At 38.0% G+C, this 25,281-nt stretch overlaps 1 protein-coding gene across 28 annotated transcripts in view; it reads left to right on the top strand.

The window, feature by feature from the left end:
- Positions 1 to 25,281, top strand: part of COL24A1 (collagen type XXIV alpha 1 chain) — a 401,096-nt gene that overhangs the window by 84,543 nt on the left and 291,272 nt on the right. For 24 of the 28 annotated variants that reach the window (XR_015160374.1, XM_086390890.1, XM_086390884.1 and 21 more), the window contains 2 exons: positions 58 to 111; positions 17,431 to 17,475. Coding sequence is in view for 15 of the 28 variants with exons in the window: in XM_086390890.1 (XP_086247016.1) it covers positions 58 to 111; positions 17,431 to 17,475 (99 nt within the window). In the remaining 13 variants the exon portion in view is untranslated. The remainder of the gene's footprint in view (positions 1 to 57; positions 112 to 17,430; positions 17,476 to 25,281) is intronic. The other 4 variants (XM_086390905.1, XM_086390899.1, XM_086390913.1 and 1 more) reach the window with 1 other exon arrangement.

Genomic DNA, 25,281 nt, shown 5'->3' with positions numbered 1-25,281 from the left:
AATCATAATTTTCAGTTTTTTCATAATATTAAAGCTTCATTTGTGTTTTGTTCTTAGGGTGATCAAGGTCTTTCTGGATTAATGGGGCCCCCTGGTATGCAAGGTGTTAAGGTAAGATGTAGTTTTATTTTGACATGTGTGGGTACCATGTGGATCTGGGAGTTCTCCAACCCCTAAGGTCTCATTCTGATGTTGAGCCCAAAGTCAATGTTTTTAATTCCTTTTCTCAGCAATAGGAATTAGGATGCTGTCTTAATCCAGGAAAGTGGTGCCCACCAATGACAGTCTTAAGAAAATATAAGAAAACCCTTCAGATAACAAAAGGGACAAAATTCATATGCAGAAGAAAGTCACTGATAGAATATTGAAGATTTTCTCTGTTTTTACAATTATATTAGGGCAGTAATCTACTTCTGAAACATTAAAGTCACTTTGTGACTTTTATATGTTCAAAGTGAGGTACCCTTGGACATAGGTAAGATATTTGACTTTTTATTAAAGAGTTTCTCATTTTATTAGGAACTAATAACCTCTGCCATGGTGTATACAAACGTGAGGCCTGAAGCTTAAGTAGAGTAGAAGTGAGAGCTGGGAATAGGAAGTAAAAAAAAGTAGTCATGTGCATATGAGTAGGCTTTTTCTGAAGTAAAAAGAAATAGTAACACTGCTGCTATAATTATTTTTATAAAATGTGGTATGCAGTTTCATGAATTAACACAAGTATAAATTCTCCTCTATATAGTCAGCTTGTCTTTTTCCCAAACACTGAGTTCTTGGTTTTCTGCAGGGGATAAAGAAGATACAAAATTTCTGTCTAAGGTAGTAAAGGCCCCAAAATATTGGAGAGCAGTATTTGAGTTGATGTAAATGTCTGTTGTTCAGTCGCCAAGTTGTGTCCAACTTTTTGTGACCCCATGGACTACAGCACATCAGGTTTCCCTGTCCCTCACCATCTCCCAGAGTTTTCTCAAGTTCATGTCCACTGAGTAGGTGATGCCATCCAACCATCTCATCCTCTGTTGTCTACTTCTTCTGCCTTCAGTCTTGCCCAGCATCAGGGTTTTTCCAATGAGTCAGCTGTTTGCAGCAGGTGGCCGATGTATTAGAGCTTCAGCTTCAGCATCAGTCCTTCCAAAGAGTATTCAGGGTTGATTACCTTTAAGATTGATTGGTTTGATCTCCTTGCTTTCCAAGGGACTCTCAAGTCTTCTCCAGCACCAGTTCAAAAGCATCAATTCTTTGCTGCTCAGCCTTTTTTTATAGTCCAACTCTCCCATACATGACTACTGGGAAGACCATAGCCTTGACTATATGGTAAAGTGATGTCTTTGCTTTTTAACACACTATCTAGGTTTGTCATAACTTTCCTGCCAAGAAGTAATCATCTTCTAACTTCATGGCTGCAGTCACCATCTGCAGTGATTTTAGAGCCCAAGAAGAGGAAATCTGTTGCTGCTTCCACCTTTTCCCCTTCTTTTTGCCATGAAGTGATGGGACTGGATGCCATGATCTTAGTTTTTTAATATTGAGTTTTAAACTGGCTTTTTAACTCTTCTCCTTCACCCTCATCAAGAGGCTCTTTATTTCCTCTTTGCTTTCTCCCATTAGATTGGTATCATCTGTAAATGTCTAAATACCTTTAATATTTATTTATATATTTAGACACCTATCATCATGTAGATCTCTAAATGTATTTAATAATGAACTGTGTTGGTGTCTTAGTGTATCATATCCTTTTCCTTTGGATTGAAGATGGTATTCTAGCTCTGGTTAATTTGTTCAGATTCCCTCTTCCGTTTTCTAGGTTTCATCAACCTTGGGCAGGTTACTTACCCTTTCTAGGCCTTAGTTGCCTTATCCATAAAATGTGAAGATAATACTACCTACTTCATGGGGAGTTGTTGGGAACATGAAATGGGATAATACAGTGTCAGAAAAACAGCAAGCTGTTAATTTATCTTAACCATAAGCGGTTTTTCTGGATTTGGAATGCATCCTGACCCCGTTTGCTTCCCTCCTAAACCCTCCTAATTGTAAATTGATTAAAAGCATTTTGATCTCTTGGAGTATCTTTCCTCCCATGATCATACCACACCATTTTTCTTATGGCTTTTAGACTAGTCTTCTTCCTAGATAGTTCTTGGAATCTCACAAGTCATTTGAGGTTATTGGTTGCTTCCATGAAACTGCAGAGTGATCATTTCTACTAAAATTGATCTTATTATACAGTTGTGAGTCTGTTTGAGTAATGCTACTTAGTATGCCTCTGACTGCTAAGTAGACCCCTAAGGAAACTGTACTGATGCATAGCATCAAAGAAAATCTTATGGAAATTACCATACTAATTTTACTTGCTGTTAAATATACAGTTATTGCATCTTGATGAATGACATTGTGTATGAGACAAAATAAACTAATTGTTATTTTCCAAGGTTTATAATGCCTGTGGTTCATGAAATTAGCATTCCAGAAAGTGAAAAACTATTGATTAAGGGTAAGTAGTTACTGTGTAGAGGAGAGTATAAAGAAATACTATATAGAGAAACTTTTAAAAGACTGATTTTAACTATTAGAGCAGATTATCACTTTTAACTGTGAAGTTTTACTTACTTAAAGCAGAAGATACTATCTTCCAAAGACTTATGCACATATTATGAGTCTTGGCTCATCAGTATTTTAAAATATTAAGAATATGTAACTTTTGGTCTGTATAAGTCTAGTAAAGTGAGATAGTGTGAAGTTAAACAAATTGGATCATGGATTACATATCTTTCACAGACTTCTTCTCTCTTATACAGTTTGTTCAAACTTTAAAAATCTGGCTTGTAATGTTAATTAATAGAAATAGACACTGTAGAAGTTATCTCTCTATGTTATCAGTTAGCAACAAACTAAATTTTCTCTAGAGAAGGTTTAGTTGAAAATATTTAGAAACCAAGTTACTTTGTGGTAAATGAAGCATCGATAGTTCATTATGTTTTGACAGTAGTTCTAAACAGTGTCGAAATACTTGAGATGATTTTTTTGTTTTTCTGAGAATGTATCCCCTCTTTTCAGAGTATGTCTAATAATGGAAACTGTATACAGATTAATAAAAAAACAAGTATGCCAGGAAAGGGACATAAGGACTCAATCTAAACCTAAACTAATTCTCCACATAGCAGGCTTGGAACAAGTTTCCATCACACTTTCTGTGTGCATGTCTTACTTTAATATGAATGTGTGGTAGAAATATACTCGCAGTGAGCTTGGTAGACTGTTCTTATGGTTTGTATGAAGTGGGAAAGGACCAGACTGAGTATTCAGTAGAATGTTTAGGTAGGTTATGAGCTGCTTTATGGGATTTACTAATATGAGTTCATTTTTTTAACCACCTAAGTCATTCTCAGAATTACTTCCTGCAAATAGGATCCATGCTAGGAGAACCTAGAATAACAGTTCATATTTGTTATAACCCAGAACTCCTATTCTTTCATCCTTTCCGTTCTATTGCTAAAATGCCACAATAATTCTTAAGGTCAAGACAGGAACTTAAGTTATTCATTCTGTGTTAAATTTAACATAAACCTAGAGCGGTTAAGAGAATTAATTGCTCAGGGTGACTCAGAATGATAGCAGGATTGAGAGATAAAACTTACTAATACTGAATTCATTGTGCTTTTAACAGTCTATGCTTATTATGAAAGGTGAATAAAGTACTTGGGTTTTGATTAGTATGAAGTTTATTACATATTTTAGCAAACTATTTTTGAATTATAATTATTATTATAAATATTAATAGCTCCTTTATTATGTGCAATGTAGATTTATCTGCTGAATCTTTTTATCTTAAAAACAACACACATTGAGACAGATACTATGTTCAGTATTCATAAATAAGTTAATTGAATTATAAAATGGTTAAGTCATTTATTCAAGGCCATATGACTATTAATTGACAGGACTCAAGTCCAAGTCATGACTGTTCTCTTAATAACTTCAAATACTGTTTCCCCATTAATATTATTCATTATACCAATATTTGTTATATGTGTGTTTCATTACTTTTTTCTCAAGCAAAGTAAAATTTTGTTATTCCTGAAAGCCAAGGGAACAAATATAGTTTGGGGTAACAAATAATAATGAGTTAATTATTCCTTTCTCTGGAAGTATCTGAAAATATTTCAATCCTTCAAGTAATCTTTGAAGTACCTGCAAGAAAATTGTGTGTAGAAATATAGACAGCTCATGAAAATTTGAGATAGAAGATTAACGTAAGATGTTCTGAAAACTAGAAATAATATTGAGACAGAAATAACAAAGTAAGTAAATCAGCAGCAATTTTTCTTCACTCTACTGTAGATTTTTTGGGTTGGTTTCTGCCTTTTCTGCTTTTATCTCTCACCTGTTGACCTTTTATGAACCCGTGTTACATCATGTTTAACAAGCAGTATGTTCCCCCAGATGGACTGGTTATGTTGCCTCAATTTAGCCACCTTAATATAACTCTTATTTTCCTAGGAACTGAAGTATGTTTTCACTTCCCGCTAAGTGTCTAGGCTTGTGCCAAAAAGCAGATAAGTTACATCGAGAGTGCATGCTGGGTTGGATGAAAGACAAGAGTCATAAATCTGAGCTTAGACTCCAGGTGAATTTTTAAATTGGATTTTAATATAGCTGATCAGTTGCCACATTAATATTGGAAGTCTGCTATTTAAAATTGTAAGAGCATTAACAGTGATTTCAATTGAAGTCATTTTTCTAGAATCAGGAGGATAAGTCAGATGGGAGCAGTTAAGCACTTCTTAACATGAAGGTATAACTCAGAACAATTGTGAAATATGAGGCACACGTTTTAAAACAGATTGTTATGAATAATGTATGGCAGTATTTTTCTGAATGTCCAAACATTCTACTACTATGTTTGTAGTAATAATTATAAATCAATGTGCATTCTTAGGAATTAGTTAAATTACAAAAGATCTTTCCATTATATCTTTCCCTTTCCAAGTTGGAAAGGCTGAAAGAGCTGAAAACATCAAGTGGACTGCATTATGATTTATCAATCACTCAAAACCTATACAGCTTTTCATAATTATTCAAAACAAGGACAGTACTAAGGAGGTACAACAATACTGAATTTTGATGAGAACAACAATAAAAAGAAAATCCATGCCTGGAGAGAGAAATAAGGAGAATTCTTATGTTCCATAGCTTATAGATCATCTTCTCATCTGCCCAATATTCCTGTAAAAATCTGCAGAGTCACATTTTCACTTTGTGTTGGTTCCCAGTTCAAGCTTAGCACCGAGAGTCTAATATAAAAGCTGCTGCTTAGGGGCTGTGCTGTCACCACTTGGACCATCTCCTCTGCGCTGTGTCTTCCCACTAATGGTAGGGGAAGCTGAGAACAAGGCAACACATACTGAGCTCCCCCACAGGCAAGCCCTTGCCTACCAAGTGGTGTAATTTGTGGGACTTCAGAAATATTCCTTTGCCCAAAGTTATTTCCCTCTTGTGATTGACATTCTAACATTTGTGATAAATTCATTTGGCTATAAGTATTTCCGTTTCCAGAAAGTTTAAAGAAAAAAAATTCTGTCTTCAAAAAACAACTGTCGTCATTCGTATACCAGCGTTTCAAGAGTTAGTGTGTCCTACTCTTTTTCTCCATGAGAACTAGTTGAGAAGGACGACAGCTAGACTTGAAGGGGGGGTGCAGTAAAAACTGAGTACTAATTAATGGAGGTTGTTGCTGATGTTTAGTCACTAAGTCACGTTTGACTATTTGCAATCCTGTGGACTGTAGCCTGTCAGGCTCCTCTGCATTCTCCAGGCAAGAATACTGGAGTGGGTTGCCATATCCATCTCCAGGGGATCTTCCTGACCCAGGGACTGAACCTGAATCTCCTACATTGCAGGCGGATTCTTTATCACTGCAGCATTGTAGGTCAGTATTGTGAGGAATTTGGGACAGAGGTGGGCAGGAGTCTATTGTGGGCGTGAGCGAAGTATGTTCGAAGAAGGAAGGGAGATAGGTAGATTAGAGAGGTTTGCACAGTCTTCTTCCTATGATTTGTCTCAATCTCCCCAGTTACCTGGTATCATTTTTCTATGTAATTTTTTGCTTATTCTCAAAACTTCAGGAACATTATTGCCTTACCTCAAATAGTATTACGTTGGTGAAAAGGTAATTGCAGTTTCAGATCGTGAATTTTATATCATTATAACTAGGCTCAAACACATCTTTATTAATCAAAATAAGAACCATTACAATCAACACATTTTTGCCAAAGAGAAATAAGTTTTTTTATTCCTGTAGTGTAAAAATCTGTGCTTCAAAATTTGACAAATTCTTGGAAAGCATTTGCTGCTTCCTGCTTTCTATAGAAGCCTTTTTCCTGCAAAAAGTAGTTGAGATTCTTGAAGAAGTGGTAGTCAGTTGGCAAGAAGTCGGGTGAATGTGGTGGATGAGGCAAAACTTTATAGCCCAATTTGTTGAACTTTGAAGCGTTGACTGTGCAACATGCAGTGGGGTGTTTCCTGGAGGAGAATTGGGCCCTTTCTCTTGACCAGTGCTGGCTGCAGGAGTTGCGATTTTTGGTGCATTTTATCAATTTGAGGAGCCTACTTCTCAGATATCATGGCTTCTCTGGGATTCAGAAAGCTGTAGTGGATCAGACCGGCAGTAGACCGCAAGTAACTAGGACCTTTTTTGGGAGGCAACTTTAGCTTTGGGAACTGCTTCCGAACTTCTTCTCAGTCCAGCCACTGAGCTGGTTGTCATATAAGAGCCACTTTTCATTGCATTTCACAATCTGATCAAGAAAAATGGTTTGTTGTTGCATAGAAGATGTTACTTCAAAATGATGACTTTTTTGACTTGCAGTCAGCTCATGAGGCACCCACTTAGCTAGCTTTTTCACCTTTCCAGTTTGCTTCAAATGCCAAAAGTTGGTAGAATGGTCATCGTTGAGGTCTGGCAACATCTCGTGTAGTTGTAAGAAGATCAGCTTTGATGATCCTCTCAGTTGGTCATGGTCAATTCACGATGCTGACCACCACTCGCCTCATCTTCAAGGCTCTCCTCTCCTTTGCAAAACTCCTTGAGCCACTGCACTGTACTGGAAGTTAGCAGTTCCTGGGTCAAATGCGTTGCTGATGTTGTGAGTTGTCTCTGCTACTTTAGGACCCATTTTGAATTCAAGTAAGAAAATCACTTGAATTTGCTTTTTGTCTAACATTATTTTCCAAGTCTAAAATAAATATTTAAAAAAGCAAGTAGTAAGTCATTAGCAAAAAAAAAGCAAGAAATACACATTAAAATGACATATAACATAACCACATATAAGAATGTATTCCAATCATATCAAACTGCAAACTTCTACAATGCAAAACTGCAATTACTTTTGCACCAACCTAATATATTTTCGTGGTTGTTGATTTTTTTAAAAAATTTTGTTCTGATTTCTTGCTTAAGGCTTCTTTTTCAATCAGCTATGGCTAGTTTATCACTTGGAGAAGGCAGTGGCAACCCACTCCAGTACCCTTGCCTGGAAAATCCCATGGACGAAGGAGCCTGGTGGGCTGCAGTCCATGGGGTCGCTAAGAGTCGGACACGACTGAGCGACTTCAGTCTCACTTTTCACTTTCATGCATTGGAGAAGGAAATGGCAACCCACTCCAGTGTTCTTGCCTGGAGAATCCCAGGGATGGGAGAACCTCGTGGGCTGACGTCTATGGGGTCACACAGAGTCGGACACGACTGAAATGACTTAACAGCAGCAGCAGTTTATCACTATTTATCATTTTTGCCATAGGTTTCCCTGATTATGTTGGCCAAACATGGATATAAACCTTTGTATTCCTCTTGGCATTGCTGACATGAGTCCTGTAGTGTGTGACAAATTATTAGATACTTGGACCTAGTCTGTAGAGGAATGCCATTATATTGTAGAAAATGAAAATTTAATATTGGCTTTCAGATACAGTGCATTAGGAAATAAAAGGAAATATATGTGTGATTTAGGGATCCCTAAGTGCAAGGACGGTGTTTTGTTCAGTGTGGTATTTCAGCCCAGTGAATGCCACTTAGCAGCCATGCTATTAGTGAATGAATGAATGCTGCTTGTAAGTTTATTTTTATTGGAGCGTAGTTGCTTTACAATGTTGCATTGTTTGCTGCTGTACAGCAAAGTGAATCAGCCATATGTGTGTGTGTGTGTGTGTTTACATATCCCCTCAACAGAGCACTGAGTCCCCTGTGCTATTCTGTAGGTTCTCATTTGTTTTCTGTTTTGTACATAGTAGTGTGTATACGTCAGTCCCAGTCTCCCAATTCACCCCTCCCTTTCCCCATTTAGTGTCTACATGTTTGTTCTCTACAATTGTTTCTCTATTACTGCTTTGAAAATACGTTCATCTGTACCATTTTTCTAGATTCCATATATATGTGTTAATATACAATATTTGTTTTTCTGATTTTCCTGTGTGATAGTCTCTGGGTCTGCCCACATCTCTGCAAATAGCGCAATTTCATTCTTTTTATGGCCGAGTAGTACTCCATTGTATGTATGTGCCTCATCTTCTTTATCCATTCATTTGCTGATGCTGTTTATAAGTTTAATTGACTGTTCCCTTTCACCTAGTCCTTGTGGTTGTCTTTTTCCTGAAGCTGCTGCTGCTGCTAAGTCGCTTCAGTCGTGTCCGACTCTGTGTGACCCCATAGATGGCAGCCCACCAGGCTCCCCCGTCCCTGGGATTCTCCAGGCAAGAACACTGGACTGGGTTGCCGTTTCCTTCTCCAATGCATGAAAGTGAGAAGCGAAAGTGAAGTTGCTCAGTCATGTCGGACTCTTAGTGACCCCATGGACTGCAGCCTACCAGGCTCCTCCATCCATGGGATTTCCCCGGCAAGAGTACTGGCGTGGGTTGCCATTTGCTTCTCAAATCAGTAACCCTTCTTACCTGTCTTATTTTCCCCTCAGTCCTCCAAACACCCTCCATCCCATTTAGGTAGAGTGAGTAAAACTAATTAACCTGCTACTAATATCTCAGTGATGTTGCCTTTCACGTGATCATTTATAAGGAGAGCCCACCTTTGCCTCAGCTTGCAGAGACTAGACAGAAGCAAAAGATACAAGGAAGTTGCTTCAGACAAAAGGGTGGTTTTGAGATAAAGTTTGTCACTAGAATTCTGCAGTTGTTTTAATCACATCATTTTATCCTACAGTTCATTCAGGAAACCAGTATTAGGTAAACAAGATATAGTTCCTGTGTTCAAGTAGTTTACTGTCTAAAAAAGTAAGTAGATACTAAAGTAAATCACAAAAGTATATTAGTCTATAACAAGTGCAGTGATTAAGATGTGAAAAAGTTTTTGTAGCAGTGATTGAAGGTTACCTAAACTTCTTAAGATTGTAGGTGGGGAAAGTTTAGAGAACACTTTGATGTTGCTCAGAGGCAACATCTGAGCTGCTTCTTAAGGATGAACAGAAAGTTATCATGATGATACCGTAGTTAGTAGACATGTATGCTGTCTACACACAGGTGATGGCATAAACCAAGGCTTGGAGGCAAGAAGCAGGTCCTTATTTGGAGATTATAAAGTGTTAGTCAGGGTGTGTCTGGAAATAAGGTGCATTCAGGGGTCAAATCATGAAGGAGCTTGGATACCATTTCTTTGGTGTTTTTGTGGATTCTAGAGAGGAAATCTCCTACTTTTCTAAAACCTAAAGTTTAGGTAAGGAAGCTCAAGATAGGAAAGCAGAGTTGATAATGCAGAAGTTGTCTTATACCATAGGGGGTACTTTCTCATACGTAGGAAAAATCTTTATTTTAGTGAATATAAGTCCTTATATTTAGTGGGGGAAAAAAACTTAAAAAAAAAAAACAGTCATATATAAACATGGAGATAATATCATTGAGACTCTTTCTCGATACATATATGTAAGCATTCCTCACTTTGCGTGGTTTCAGTATACACAGCTTTCACTTACCATGGTTTAATTAACACCAGTCTCCCAACAACATGGTTCAAATTTCACTTACCACAATATATTAACTGTGATTAGCTGCATAAAGTATAAACTTTGCTACTGGCTCTTCAGCTTACAAGTCTCTGCATAAATAGTAGATGTGCATCAAGATCAGTGACCAGTCACATCACTTCACTCAGAATCTGTTGGTGATTGTACCATGCACATCTGTTAGTTACTACATAGACAGCAGAACGTGTCACTATGTTGCTTCCTTCTCTCTGTGATGAACTCATGTGACATTTTACACAGATGGATAATCAAAAAAAAAAAAAACCTGGTAAACAAGATGACAGAACAGTGAAATAAAGAAATAGTGATAACAGAAATTGAAATTAGAATTGAATATAGATGGAATTATAGAAGAAATAGCTGATCCTGGAACACTGCTGCCACTTGAGTTAACTAGATATGCAAAGAGAAGTACTTAGTAAAGGTGAACTTTTGACATAAGAGGAAAGTGTTGTGATGAATAGGATAGAGATGTCCCAGAGGAGGTTACAACAGCAAAAAAAAAAAAAAAAAAAAAAAACCTTCATATTACAAGAACTCTTGGACCTATTTCATGACACTGAAAGTGCAAAGGATGAAATGTTGGAAGTTGACCTATACTTAGAAAGAAGTGTGACAGTTTGCCAAACCATCATCAGATCAGATCAGTAGCTCAGTCCTGTCCGACTCTTTGCGACCCCATGAATCGCAGCACGCCAGGCCTCCCTGTCCATCACCAACTCCCGGAGTTCACTCAAACTCATGTCCATTGAGTCAGTGATGCCATCCAGCCATCTCATCCTCTGTCGTCCCCTTCTCCTCTTGCCCCCAATCCCTCCCAGCATCAGAGTCTTTTCCAATGAGTCAACTCTTCGCATGAGGTGGCCAAAGCACTGGAGTTTCAGCTTTAGCATCATTCCTTCCAAAGAAATCCCAGGGCTGATCTCCTTCAGAATGGACTGGTTGGATCTCCTTGCAGTCCAAGGGACTCTCAAGAGTCTTCTCCAACACCACAGTTCAAAAGCATCAGTTCTTCGTTGCTCAGCCTTCTTCACAGTCCAACTCTCACATCCATACATGACCACAGGAAAAACCATAGCTTTGACTAGACGGACCTTTGTTGGCAAAGTAATGTCTCTGATTTTGAATATGCTTTTGCCAAACCATAGGATATATGTTTGCTCAGTATGGTTCTTTATACAAGAAAAGCACACTATTCAAACTACTCTTCATAAATTTTTGCTAAGAAATGGAACTTTAATTTTCACTGTTTCTAATGTTTTAAATTACACGGTACTAAATTAATCTTAGTTGAACATTTTTTTCATTTCCCTATGCAAGTGTAACTGACAGACTTTTTTAACATTTGACAAAAATTTTTAAAGATCACAGACTTTTTCCCATTATTAATATTTCTTGCATGGTTTCAGCCTATATGCTCAGTTTTATAGATCTCTAGTACCATGCAAAGCAAGGATGGTTCTGTATGTAAATGGTTCCACTGTTTTCCTTATGGATAAATATTTTATTTATTTATCCAAAATTTAGTTACTTGGGGAAGTTCAGGTATATACTTGAAGTTTGTTTCCTTTCCATCCCTTAATATTTCTAATTTTGATTCAGTTGTATCTTTCTTTTTTGTCCTATGTGGTCATATATTGATAACCTATTTGTTAGGATTCAAATTAATGTTAAAAGAAGTATTAAAATCTCTATATTAAAATTAGATTCTAAGCCCCACTTATTATTGGAGTTTTTAGCAAGGCAACTTTCCGTCACAACAAAAATCAAGACAACCCTATAACTCTTTACATTGAGTTTTTAAAATGTTCTAAAACAATTTGTAAATTTTTCTATTGGTACTTAAGAAATGCATTCATTTCAGTTTCAGTATATTCATCAGAGAAAAGTCATATGTTGTTAGTTGCTGGACCTTTTTTGTTCTTCCTTTGTGGGTGTAGGAAGAACAGTGACTCAAATAATATTTTCAAAATACTATGATATAAACAAATTAAAAAAAAAAAACTGTCAGGTTCTTAGATTGGAGCTATGTCAAAACTTGAATTTAGGTATTTTTTCCCAGGAACATTATTTACTTCATTTTTAAAAAAAAAAGTTACAGATTAGTATTTAGAAAACAAATGAGGCCTATAGTCACAAATTAAGGAATAGGGAGACTTTTATACAATAATGGTGCTAACTCCACTATATTACAGTAGAATAATATTACATTGAAAAATAGCAAAAAGATATTTTCTTCCACTTAGAATCTTTCATTTCAATATTAAGAGAATTGAAATATCATATGAAATAATACTTAGAATCTATTTTCCCCCAAATAACTTAAATTCCTCTTCATCTTTACATCAATTCATTTATTCATCCAGGTCTTTCTATTAATTAATTGACAAGCACTTACTATGTTCTGAAAATGAAGATCATGGCATCTGGTCCCATCACTTCATGGGAAATAGATGGGGAAACAGTGTCAGACTTTATCTTTTTGGGCTCCAAAATCACTGCATATGATGACTGCAGCCATGAAATTACAAGACGCTTACTCCTTGGAAGAAAAGTTATGACCAACCTAGATAGCATCTTGAAAAGCAGAGACATTACTTTGCCAACAAAGGTCTGTCTAGTCAAGGCTATGGTTTTTCCAGTGGTCATGTATGGATGCGAGAGTTGGACTGTGAAGAAAGCTGAGCACCAAAGAATTGATGCTTTTGAACTGTGGTGTTGGAGAAGACTCTTGAGAGTCCCTTGGACTGCAAGGAGATCCAACCAGTCCATTCTAGAGGAGATCAGCCCTAGGTGTTCTTTGGAAGGAATGATGCTGAAGCTGAAATTCCAGTACTTTGGCCACCTCATGCGAAGAGTTGACTCATTGGAAAAGACTCTGATGCTGGGAGGGATTGGGGGCAGGAGGAAAAGGGGATGCCAGAGGATGAGATGGCTGGATGGCATCACCGACTTGATGAATGTGAGTTTGAGTGAACTCCGGGAGTTGGTGATGGACAGGGAGGCCTGGCGTGCTGCGATTCATGGGGTCGCAAAGAGTCGGACATGACTGAGCAACTGAACTGAACTGTACTATGTTCTAGACATTGAGCATACCATATTAAAATAGTTCAAGAACTTAGGTTTAAACTCTTTAAGGGGCTCATATACCATCTCTAACTCCACCCTCAAATCTAATTTATAATCATGTCTCACCTAGACTGTCATAATAGTCTCCTACCTGATCCATTCTCTTTCCCTTCCACTCATCTTTGTTTCAGGTCATATGCCCATGGGAACCTGAATCTGATTTTTCTCTGATACATACATCAGTGTTACTTAAATTCTTCCTACACCTCAAAGCCTGAATTGCCTCTTATAAATGCCTTTGTTTTTCATTCAATGCAGGGTGAAAAGGAAAAAGTGAATTTCTTAAAGATTCTAGTAATTGCAGAATCCTAACAGGTTAAAGCAGAAGGCAATGGCACCCCACTCCAGTACTTTTGCCTAGAAAATCCCATGGACAGAGGAGCCTGGTAGGCTGCAGTCCATGGGGTCGCTAGGAGTCGGACATGACTGAGCGACTTCACTTTCACTTTTCACTTTCATGCATTGGAGAAGGAAATGGCAACCCACTCCAGTGTTCTTGCCTGGAGAATCCCAGGGATGGGAAGTCTGGTGGGCTGCCGTCTATGGGGTCACACAGAGTCAGACACGACTGAAGCAACGCAGCAGCAGCAACAGGTTAAAGGAAATCTAGCAGTAGTTAAATTCAGTGCTATCATTTTACAGATGAAGACTTTGAAACTATTGATATATAACTAGCTAGTGGCAAAACTGGATCTAGAGTTCAGTGTGCTTGGTCTTTTCATTATTAGTAGTAAACCAAACCAAACCAAGAGAAGGAAATGGCAACCGACTCCAGTGTTCTTGCCTGGAGAATCCCAGGGGCGGGGGAGCCTGGTGGGCTGCCATCTGTGGGGTCGCACAGAGTCGGACACGACTGAAGTGACTTAGCAGTTAGCAAACCAAACCAAAAACATTTTGTGCTTTACTTAGGCTCTTTTGATTGCAAAGAATGGAGACATAGGCTATCTCAAGGAAGAAAGAATTATTTCAATCCTCTCTACAGCATTAAGGGAAACTGGAGACCCATGGAATCTAAACATATGTATTGTAATATGACTTGGTCTCATGGAGACAGGTACTGATTCAAGGCAGCTCTGAGTATCTTAGCAGCATTAGTTTGTAGCTCTTTTACTATACTTTTCTGTTAGTACTGCTGCTCCTCTGCTCTCTCTGCATCTGCCTTTTTGTGTTACCTGGTTTTCCCTCTGACAACTTTCTTTCTCAATATAATTTCTTTTCACAATAATTTTTTAAGTTGTACTTTGGCTTTCTTCTCTTTCTCTTATCTTTCCTTTGTCAGTCTTTCTAGCTTTAGCTAAGTACCTAAATTAGTCTTTCCTTCCTTCTATTCCCTCCTTCCTTCCTGTTGAACTTACTTTTAAGAAGATTTTAATTGGCCCAGCTTGACCCTGTTTATGAGAAAGTCTCTATTCCAAGTGTCTTTATAGGCTACTGGCCAGACTTCATATTGGCTCCCCTTAGACTGAGTGCCGTCTCCTGTGGCTGAGGTGGAGTAGGAGTGAGCTCATGAAGAAAAGATCATGACTGTTTGGTGTTGCCCTCTTATTAAGGGCTGTTGATGAAGAAGAATCTCTTAGGAGGGAATTGTACATTTGGAGGATATTAGGGTCAGTGTGTCTAGTTCACTGTTAAAAACTGCTTCAGGGAAAGTAAGCTAACACGGTTGTAGCACCAGTGCGTTTTGTTTCACCAGGGCTGAGGAGGGAAGAATCTTCGGTCAGAGAAACAGATAGTGGCCAGAGAAAGGGAAGCATATAATTAGACTCAGCAGTACACAGAAATCAAAACAAGGAAGTAAATATTTAATACGGGTTTTTTGTTTGTTTGTTTTTAAAGAAAAGGAACTAGGCCCCTGACAGAGAGTCTCTCTCTCTATATGCTTCTCACTCCGGCTCCCCATTTGTCATCTTCCTGACCCTCTCCTAGGAACTACATCCTTCTAGATCTGCTGCCTCTTCCGAGGGAGATGCAGCCACTATTTTAGTGCTGAGGACATTTCTTATTTCCCAGTATTAAAAAAGTGAAAAGGCTAGGTTTGTGGATATTTTTTATCTGTAGACTCTTTAACATTTGGACAGCTGAGAACAGTGTCCCCTGTTTTGTAATTAGGCTGGTATTTAGCTATCTTAAAAAAAAAAAAGTATAAACTCAGAGTGAAACTGTGGGTGTATTAGAGGCCATTGGTAAATGTGTAGCTTTAATAATTCCTTTTTTTGATTTATCTTGGTTATCTACAATTTAACATTTGATGAGGATGAGACTGTCCTACATTTGAGTTTGAGACAAATATAGGCATATAAAGTAAATAGAAGGGCAGGTTACTAAGCTCATGATGAATCTGTCAAACCAACATGATTCTACCTTACTGCCTACATGACTTTGATCATATCATTTAATTTCTCAGAGAATTTTCTCATCTGTAAAATTGGAGAAGGAAATGGCAATCCACTCCAGTATTCTTGCCTGGAGAATCCCATGGACAGAGGAGTCTGGCAGTTTACAGTTCATGGGGTCGCAGAGGCGGATACAACTGAAGCGACTTGGCGTGGCATAAATGCGGAAGATACTTGCTTCATAGGACTGCTATAGAATTAGCCACTTCTTTGTTTTTATTAGTTTTTTTTAGTTCAGTGAAGTTTCTTTGTGCCTTCCTTCCTTCCCCTCCACTTTTTCCCCGTATTCTTTGTCATGGCTACTTCTCTTATTTTTAATAGTCTAATCAGGAAAGAACGGAGCTCCCAGAAGACAGGCCATTTCCTCTGCACTCTGGTTTTTTCCTTCTGTTATTCCCTTGTTACTTATATGCTTACATTTACAGATAACACAAAAATTTTTGCCTCCAACTTGCTTTCTTACATTTTCTGATCTTCTCTATGGTTCCTAAGAGTCTCTCTACTTAAACATTTACTTATGTTTTAAGTTTATCATCTCAGAAACTGCTTAAATCATTTCCTTATTTTTCAAATAGGCACCTCTTCTAATTTTCCCATTGTCTAACCAGGGTATAATTTCCTTCTCTAATTCATGAATTCATGTTCATAAATCCTCAGTGATTAATCCTGAATGACTCTCTTCCCTCTATTACTCTATATCCTGAAACCCCAAAAATGTATCTTCAGTTTGCTCTACGTTAATTTGAAGTTTCTGACATTTGTAAACTATGATTTATTTCAGATTTTTGAAGTTTGCTTAAAATTCTGAGATTCTTTTAAAAAGGAACTTTCTGTTGTTCTTTTATATACAGCAAATCGAGTAAACAGCAGGTTGACTTACTGATTGTTAATTAGAGCTGTATAAATATGCTGATTCTTTGTTCCTGTCTTCTTTTTTTTTTAGCTTCCTTCCTTTTGCTCATAGAATATCTTTCTAGAGCATAAAGGTTGTTATCTCTTTTATATCTTTGAATGTTGATGATAGAGATTAAGATTTGACTTTGGTTCTTATTTGGAAAATCTTTTTTGTTACTAATGTCTTTTTTAAAAAAATTGAGATATAATTGACATATAACATTGGTTATTGATTTCTTCAGTTCAGTTCAGTTGCTCAGTCGTGTCCGACTCTTTGTGACCCCATGAGTCGCAGCACGCCAGGCCTCCCTGTCCATCACTAACTCCCAGAGTTCACTCAAACTCACGTTCATTGAGTTGGTGATGCCATCCAGCCATCTCATCCTCTGTTGTCCCCTTTTCCTCCTGCCCCCAATCCCTTTCAGCATCAGAGTCTTTTCCAATGAGTCAACTCTTCGCGTGAGGTGGCCAAAGTCTTATAAACCCCCTTTGGGTGGACTTGAGCAGTCTCTTTTATTCACTCATTCACAGAATGTTATGACAATGTTTTAGAGAAACTGCGTGAATATAGTCCAGTTTTTCAATAATTACAAACAGAATATATCTGAAGGCCTTTCATTTCAGCATTAATGAACTAAAACCAACTTTTAAAAAGCTGCAGCAGAATTGAGCAGACCTATTGCTAAATACCAGCCTTTTATAAATGATGCTGTTTTTTTATTCAATACTATGTAACCATTTTAGTTGCCAACAAATCTTTCAAATAGCACTCAAAATTGATTAAGAATTATTAATAAGAATTTATTATTTAATAAAATTAAATTTTTATTAAATTAAAAGGATAACATTTAATAAGACATAGATTAGTAATAATTACATTTTCATTAATGAGAAAACTGTAAGTTGGGGTGAATGACAACTGTGGTTAGTTATTGGACTCACATGGGTTTACTTTTCATAGCATGTCTTCACCTTTACCATTGCAGGGTCTCAAGGGGCATCCAGGACTCCCAGGACTCCAAGGGGAACAAGTAAGTATTCTTCCTTTGTCAGACTTGCATCTTCTCCAGTGAAAAAAATACACAGTGGGAAACTCCACTGAGAGATTGTTTTTCCACACTTAACTCTTGCAGTTTTTCTTAATGCTTTTAAGGAAATGCTTTTTTTAATGCTTATTTTTTTCTTAATGCTTTCAATTTTCTTAATGTCTTTTTCCTGTCAATTTTTCTTAATTCTTTGACTCTCTTTAGTACAGGAAAAACTTCTAATTTATTATCTACTAAATTTTGTTGGTTTTTTCTTATCTTAGACTTACTTTCAACTATCTGCCTAACGTGCTCCGAAACAGCTGTTTTAAACTTTTGTTATTCATAAACTCTTGTGAGAATCTTATAAATGCTGTGAGCCCTGTCCCCAGATTATCCATGCATATGCACACGTGCACACACACACACTCTCTGGTTTTCTTGTATTTCTCAGGGGCTTGCCTGTTCTCCAAAGTCTATACACAGCTGTTAGTTCCCTACCATTGTGCGAAGGAATGCAAATAAGTTTGATAACAATCCAAATTAGAATGTCAGTATGCTATTTTTTGTTCATTCTATATATACGCACATATGTAAAAGTCAAAATAGTTTGGAAACTGTTTAGTTTTTGATCATGTTATTTCTTCTTTCTTCCACCAGAAAATAATATATCATTATGTCACAGGAAAAAATAAAGTCAAATCTCTTGTTTTCGGTACAATGTGTACTAGGCCAGAATGCATATATCAGTGAAAAGGGTGAGAGATTAGATACTAACTAAAGTGACAAATCGGAAAAGGCAATGGCACCCCACTCCAGTACTCTTTCCTGGAAAATCCCATGGGCGGAGGAGCCTGGTAGGCTGCAGTCCATGGGGTCGATAAGAGTCGGGCATGACTGAGTGACTTCACTTTCTCTTTTCACCTTCATGCATTGGAGAAGGAAATGGCAACCCACTCCAGTGTTCTTGCCTGGAGAATCCCAGGGACAGGGGAGCCTGGTGGCCTGCCATCTATGGGGTCGCACAGAGTTGGACACGACTGAAGTGACTTAGCAGCAGCAGCAGCAGCAAGGTGACAAATCATTACTGGAGATTTAGCAAAGAGCCTCAGGAAGCCCTAAGAGGAGCTCCAGAAAGTAAACTGATGGATTATCCCTGAGGGAAAGACAAATAAATAAATAAAGCCAATGTTTTCTTTCATTCATTCATGTTAGAGGAACAGTAAGCTCTATTGGAGAAGGCAATGGCACCCCACTCCAGTACTCTTGCCTGGAAAATCCCATGGACAGAGGAGCCTGGTGGGCTGCAGTCCATGGGGTGGTGAAGAGTCGGACATGACTGAGTGACTTCACGTTCCCTTTTCACTTTCATGCATTGGAGAAGGAAATGGCAACCCACTCCAGTGTTCTTGCCTTGAGAATCCCAGGGATGGGGGAGCCTGGTGGGCTGCCGTCTATGGGGTTGCACAGAGTGGACACGACTGAAGCAACTTAGCAGCAGCAGCAAGTTCTATTAAGTCCCTGAGGCACAGTTTTTCAAGATTGCTAATTACTGGACATGGCAAGAAAAGCGATATATGTATTGGTAGCAAGTACAATCTCAGTTTCTTCAGTACTTAACAATCTCAAATACGAGATCAAATGAGTGCTGAAAAGCATTTGAGCATATATAGAAAAAAAAAAAAAAAACAGAAGGGCAAGAGGGAAAGAGAGATTAGATCCTAGGGAAGGAAAAAAATCCCTAGAATACTGCTTTGGCAGAAATGTGTGGATTCCAATGAAGAAAACCTGACAGATCACAAGTTAGTGAAAAAGCTGACCGTTTGTCAGTACTGATCAGTTTTCTCATAACTGCTCTGTTATCTAGTTCCATTAATATACATGTCCTTGTTCTGAGGGTGGTATGCTTGTGAGAAGAGTCCAAAATCAGTTTTAAAGATTGGAACACGTATTATAGAAATCAGTTCTATTTTGTATAATTCCAGAAGAAAAAAAGACAAAATTGGTGATAACCATGAGGAACAACTAAAATCATTTTGCATTTTAACTGTTGGAGACACTGTGGACATTAAGAGGAGCATGACTAATTTGCTAGGAGACATTCCCTTCTGGATAGTTTGTAAATATTTATTAACTGGCCAGAAACATTTAGGAAAGTAATTATATCATCTGTGTAAGCTCTAGTATTAAGAGCTGTCATTTACTGAGTCTATTAGTTGCCAAACTGTACTACTGTTAACTGGAACTTCAAGTAGTATAACTGTGCATTGAATGTTTCCATATGTTAACTCATTTGATGCTCCACAACACTAAGAATTATTATAGTTACCCCTGCTTTTAAATATATTTTCCCACATTGTCCTGTTTTCTCTACATTATAATCCTGTGACCTCTACATTATAATCCTGTGATATTACTATTGTATTTTACTAATGAATAAATGAAGACATAGGGAGGACCCATGCTAGCAGTGCTTGGACTCTCAATGAAGTCTGACTCAGAGCGTCGGCTTTAATTCCTCAGGTGAGAAGTGGGATTGGAACAGGTTTAACTATTCCTGATTTTTCCAGGAGTAGTGATATAACCCTGTGTCTAAATTACTCCAGACAATCTACAGATTAAAGTGAGCCATTTTTTAAATGCAGAGTGAATTAAGTTACAGTATTTCTTTTGAGTCTTTTGAGCTCTGTTGTTGTCCAAGTGATTTTAGGGTGTGGTTGGCTTAGGGTATGTTTATGCCACATATGACTGCTGAAAGCTTACTTATTTACTTTGTTTACTGCTGTTCCAGAAGAGCAGGATTTAGTCATTGAATAGAGTCCTTTTGTGTATTTCTCTGTGCAGCTGGAATGTGTTATATCGCTACATGTTGTCTTAACACCCTCTATGAAAATCTGTTCAGAATCACATTTCATTTACGTCTTAAAACAGATTGCTTTTTAATTGAGATTGATTAACCTAATTGAACCGTGAACTTCCAGATGTTCAAGCTGGTTTTAGAAAAGGCAGAGGAACCAGAGATCAAATTGCCAACATCCGCTGGATCATCGAAAAAGCAAGAGAGTTCCAGAAAAACATCTATTTCTGCTTTATTGACTATGCCAATGCCTTTGACTGTGTGGATCACAATAAACTGTGGAAAATTCTGAAAGAGATGGGAATACCAGACCACCTGATCTGCCTCTTGAAAAACCTATATGCAGGTCAGGAAGCAACAGTTAGAACTGGACATGGAACAACAGACTGGTTCCAAATAGGAAAAGGAGTACGTCAAGGCTGTATATTGTCACCCTGCTTATATAACTTCTATGCGGAGTACATCATGAGAAATGCTGGGCTGGAAGAAGCACAAGCTGGAATCAAGATTGCCAGGAGAAATCTCAATAACCTCAGATATGCAGATGACACCACCCTTATGGCAGAAAGTGAAGAGGAACTCAAAAGCCTCTTGATGAAAGTGAAAGTGGAGAGTGAAAAAGTTGGCTTAAAGCTCAACATGCAGAAAACGAAGATCATAGCATCTGGTCCCATCACTTCATGGGAAATAGATGGGGAAACAGTGGAAACAGTGTCAGACTTTATTTTTGGGGGCTCCAAAATGACTGCAGATGGTGATTGCAGCCATGAAATTAAGACTCTTACTCCTTGGAAGAAAAGTTATGACCAACCTAGATAGCATATTGAAAAGCAGAGACATTACTTTGCCAACAAAGGTCCGTCTAGTCAAGGCTATGGTTTTTCCTGGGGTCATGTATGGATATGAGAGTTGGACTGTGAAGAAAGCTGAATGCTGAAGAATTGATGCTTTTGAAGTGTGGTGTTGGAGAAGACTCTTGAGAGTCCCTTGGACTGAAAGGAGGTCTAACCAGTCCATTCTTAAGGAGATCAGCCCTGGGATTTCTTTGGAAGGAATGATGCTAAAGCTGAAGCTCCAGTACTTTGGCCACGTCATGAGAAGAGTTGACTCACTGGAAAAGACTCTGATGCTGGGAGGGATTGGAGGCAGGAGGAGAAGGGGAGGACAGGATGAGATGGCTAGATGGCATCACCGACTCGATGGACGTGAGTTTGAATGAACTCCGGTAGTTGGTGATGGACAGGGAGGCCTGGCGTGCTTCGATTCATGGGGTCACAAAGAGTCAGACACGACTGAGCGACTGAACTGAACTGAACTGACTGAACCTAATGTGGCTAGGAAACTCATGAAAGGGACAGTGGTTGCCATTAACCAGAACCTACAGAATAAAAACTGCATTTTATGTTTATTTCACTCTTTTTATTGGCATACCCAAATATAAGGTTTTTGTGGATGTCTGGATATAGGCCTACGTGTTTTAGAGTTGGATGGGGAATAGAGGAAGCATTTGTAAATAGACTGAAGCAAATCTCATAATTAGAGGGCTTTCCTTTGAGTACTACTATAAGTTATTTGCACTTCAAATTTCCACTAGGGAGGAAGCCTTGAATGGTGGTCTCTGGAGTTAGACTTACTGATTTAAATTCTGGCTTTCTAAATAGCTGAGTGGCTTTCCACCAGTGGCAAACACTTTGTGTCTTATTTTTTGCATCTGTAAAATAGGGATAATATCTACCTTATAGGGTTTGGGTAGATTAAATAAGATAATATGTATAAAATACTTGAAATTCTGCTTGGCATATCAGTGCTCAATAAACATTATAGGGATCAAATATATACTATGTATAATGTTAATAAGGTAATTTCTAGTACATAAATATAGTTTCTGAAATTCATAGGATATAATCTCTACATGTAGATGAGAATTTCCTGTAATTCTCAGAAGATCACTCTTTATTCACATTCTATTAAATTGTTCATTGTCATATATGTGTGTGTGTGTATGTGTGTGTGTGCATATACACACGTGACAACTTTTGTCAGATCATCTGGGTTTACATTCAGGCTCTGCTACTTAATTCCATCTCAGGCACGTTTCACAACGTCTCTGTATCTTTCTTACTTCAAATGTAGAATGAAGAACATAGTATCTATCATACTTTATATCATAGATATAAAGTAGCTGTAAATCACATTGCATGGTGATGTGATTAGCACATAAAAACATGTTGAAGTGAAGTGAAAGTCAGTCATGTATGACTCTTTGTGACCCCATGGACTATACAGTCCATGGAATTCTCCAGGTTAGAAGGAGTGAGTAGCCTTTCCCTTCTCCAGGGGATCTGCCCCACCCAGGGATCAAAGCCAGGTCTCCTGCATTGCAATCGGATTCTTACCAGATCGAACCCAGGTCTCCCACATTGCCAGTGGATTTTTTACCACCTGAGCCACAAGGGAAATCCAAGAATACTAGAGTGGATAGCCTATTCCTTCTCCATTGGATCTTCCTGACCTTGGAATCAAACCTGGGTCTTCTGCATTGCAGGCAGATTCTTTATGAACTGAGCTATGAGGGAAGCCCAACACACACAAAAAAATGTTAAGTAAATAGTAATTGTTGAAGCAAGGAAAGGAAGGGGGAGAGAAAAGGGAGAAAACAAAACTGAGAAATGTATTCTGAGAAAAGTGGAGAGAAGGACATATTAGGAGAATACTAGTCTAATAGTATGAGAGGGTGAAAACTTTGAACTGTGATCCTTTATTTGCCTCTTTCTTGAACTGTTTTTTCTCTAGATTTTTTTCAAATTTCAGGAATTTTATAGTGTTTCTATGGTTAAACTAGAGAAATCAGTGCAATCTTCTTATACTTCAGAGCAGAGGGGCAAAGGATTAGTGTCCTTTGTATTAGTATTATTATCTAATACAAATAACAGGAAAAGAATTTTAACAGAATAAACAATCTATGAAAATTATCACTGTTATCATCAGTTCAGTTCAGTCGCTCAGTCATGTCTGACTCTTTGTGACTCCATGGACTGCAGAACACCAGGCTTCCCTGTCCATCACCAACTCCTGGTGCTTGCTCAAATTCATGTCCATCGAATCAGTGATGCCATCCAACCAGCTCATCCTCTGTTATCCCCTTCTCCTCCTGCCTTCAATCTTTCCCAGCATCAGGGTCTTTTCAGATGAGTCAGTTCTTCACATCAAGTGGCCAAAGTAGTGGGGATTCAGCTTCAGCATCAGTCCTTCCAATGAATATTCAGGACTAATTTCCTTTAGGATTAACTGGTTGTATCTCACAGGACTCTCAAGAGTCTTCTCCAACACCACAGTTCAAAAGCTTCAATTCTTTGGTGCTCAGCTTTCTTTATAGTCCAACTCTCACATCCACACATGACTACTGGAAAAACCATAGCTTTGATTAGACAGACCTTTGCTGGCAAAGTCTCTGCTTTTTAGTATGCTGTTTAGGTTGGTCGTAGCTTTTCTTCCAAGGAGCAAGTGTCTTTTAATTTCATGACTGCAGTCACCATCTGCGCTGATTTTGGAGCCCCAAAAAATAAAGCCCCCCCAAAATTGTTTCCCCATCTATTTGCTATGAAGTGATGGAACCAAAGGCTATGATCTTAGTTTTCTGAATGTTGAGTTTTAAGCCAGCATTTTCACTCTCTTCCTTTACTTTCATCAAGAGGCTCTTCAGTTCTTCTTTGCTTTCTCCCACAATGGTGGTGTCATCTGCCTGTCTGAGGTCATTGATGTTTTTCCCGGCAGTCTTGATTCCAGCTTGTGCTTCATCTAGCCTGGCATTTTGCATGATGTACTCTGTATATAAGTTAAATAAACAGCGTGGCTATATACAGCCTTTACTTACTCCTTTTCCAATTTGGAACCAGTCTCTTGTTCCACGTCTGGTTCTAACTGTTGCTTCTTGAGCTGCTTACAGATTTCGCAGGAGGCAGATCAGATGGTCTGGTGTTCTCATCTCTAAGAATTTTCCACACTTTGTTGTGATCCACATAGTCAAAGGCTGTAGCATAGTCAATAAAGCAAAAGTAGATGTTTTTCTGGAACTCTCTTGCCTTTTCAATGATCCAGTGGATGTTGGCAATTTGATCTCTGGTTCTCTGCCTTTTCTAAATCCAGCTTGAACATCTGGAAATTCACAGTTCACATACTGTTGAAGCCTGCCTTGGAGAATTTTGAGCATTACTTTGCTAGCGTGTGAGATGAGTGCAATTGTGTGGTAGTTTGAACATACTTTGGCATTGCCTTTCTTAACATACTTTTTTGGCATTTCCTTAGTTCACAAGTTATGTATTAGACCTAAATGAATAACCTAAATTAATGAGTGAATCATGTATCAGTGGAAGAAAGTAACAACATATGGAGGTATTTCTTCACACTTTTCCACAGGGTTCTGCAGCAAGTTTCTTTTCTTATGTGTTTGAGTCTCCATATATCAGCCTTCCATGAGTAAGAAAAAAAAAAGTGAAGTTGCTCAGTTGTGTCCGATTCTTTGCAACCCCATGGACTGTAGACCACCAGGCTCCTCCATCCATGGAATTTTCTAGGCAAGAGCACTGGAGTGGATTGCCATTTCCTTGAGTAAACTGGGTTTTAAATCAGGCACAGAAGGTTTTCAATTCAAAGTGAGTTTCACATTCAAAGTTGCTATGTGAATTTTTAGATATACCCTTGTCATAATACAGGTAATTAACACTTAATATCCATTTACCTACCTTCTGAAGCTTGTGCTCTGATAGTTAAGGCAAGTTGCAGGATGGCTGAGACAAGGAGTTCAATCTGTAAAGATACTGTTTATTACACAATGTATCAACTCTTTCTCTAATGTAAATGTTTTTTAAAATTCATGTATCACTGAAATTTTTTATCCTATGTTTATTTGCATTTATCCTACATTTAATAATCAGTATCTCATTTAGGTCCCTAAT

Source organism: Bos grunniens, chromosome 3, assembly GCF_055505025.1.
Source record: "Bos grunniens cultivar Pamir isolate PY7600 chromosome 3, Bosgru_T2T1.0, whole genome shotgun sequence".
Classification (NCBI taxonomy): domain Eukaryota; kingdom Metazoa; phylum Chordata; class Mammalia; order Artiodactyla; family Bovidae; genus Bos; species Bos grunniens.
The sequence above is the reverse complement of the archived record's forward strand: the minus strand, read 5'-3'. Positions and strand labels throughout refer to the sequence as shown.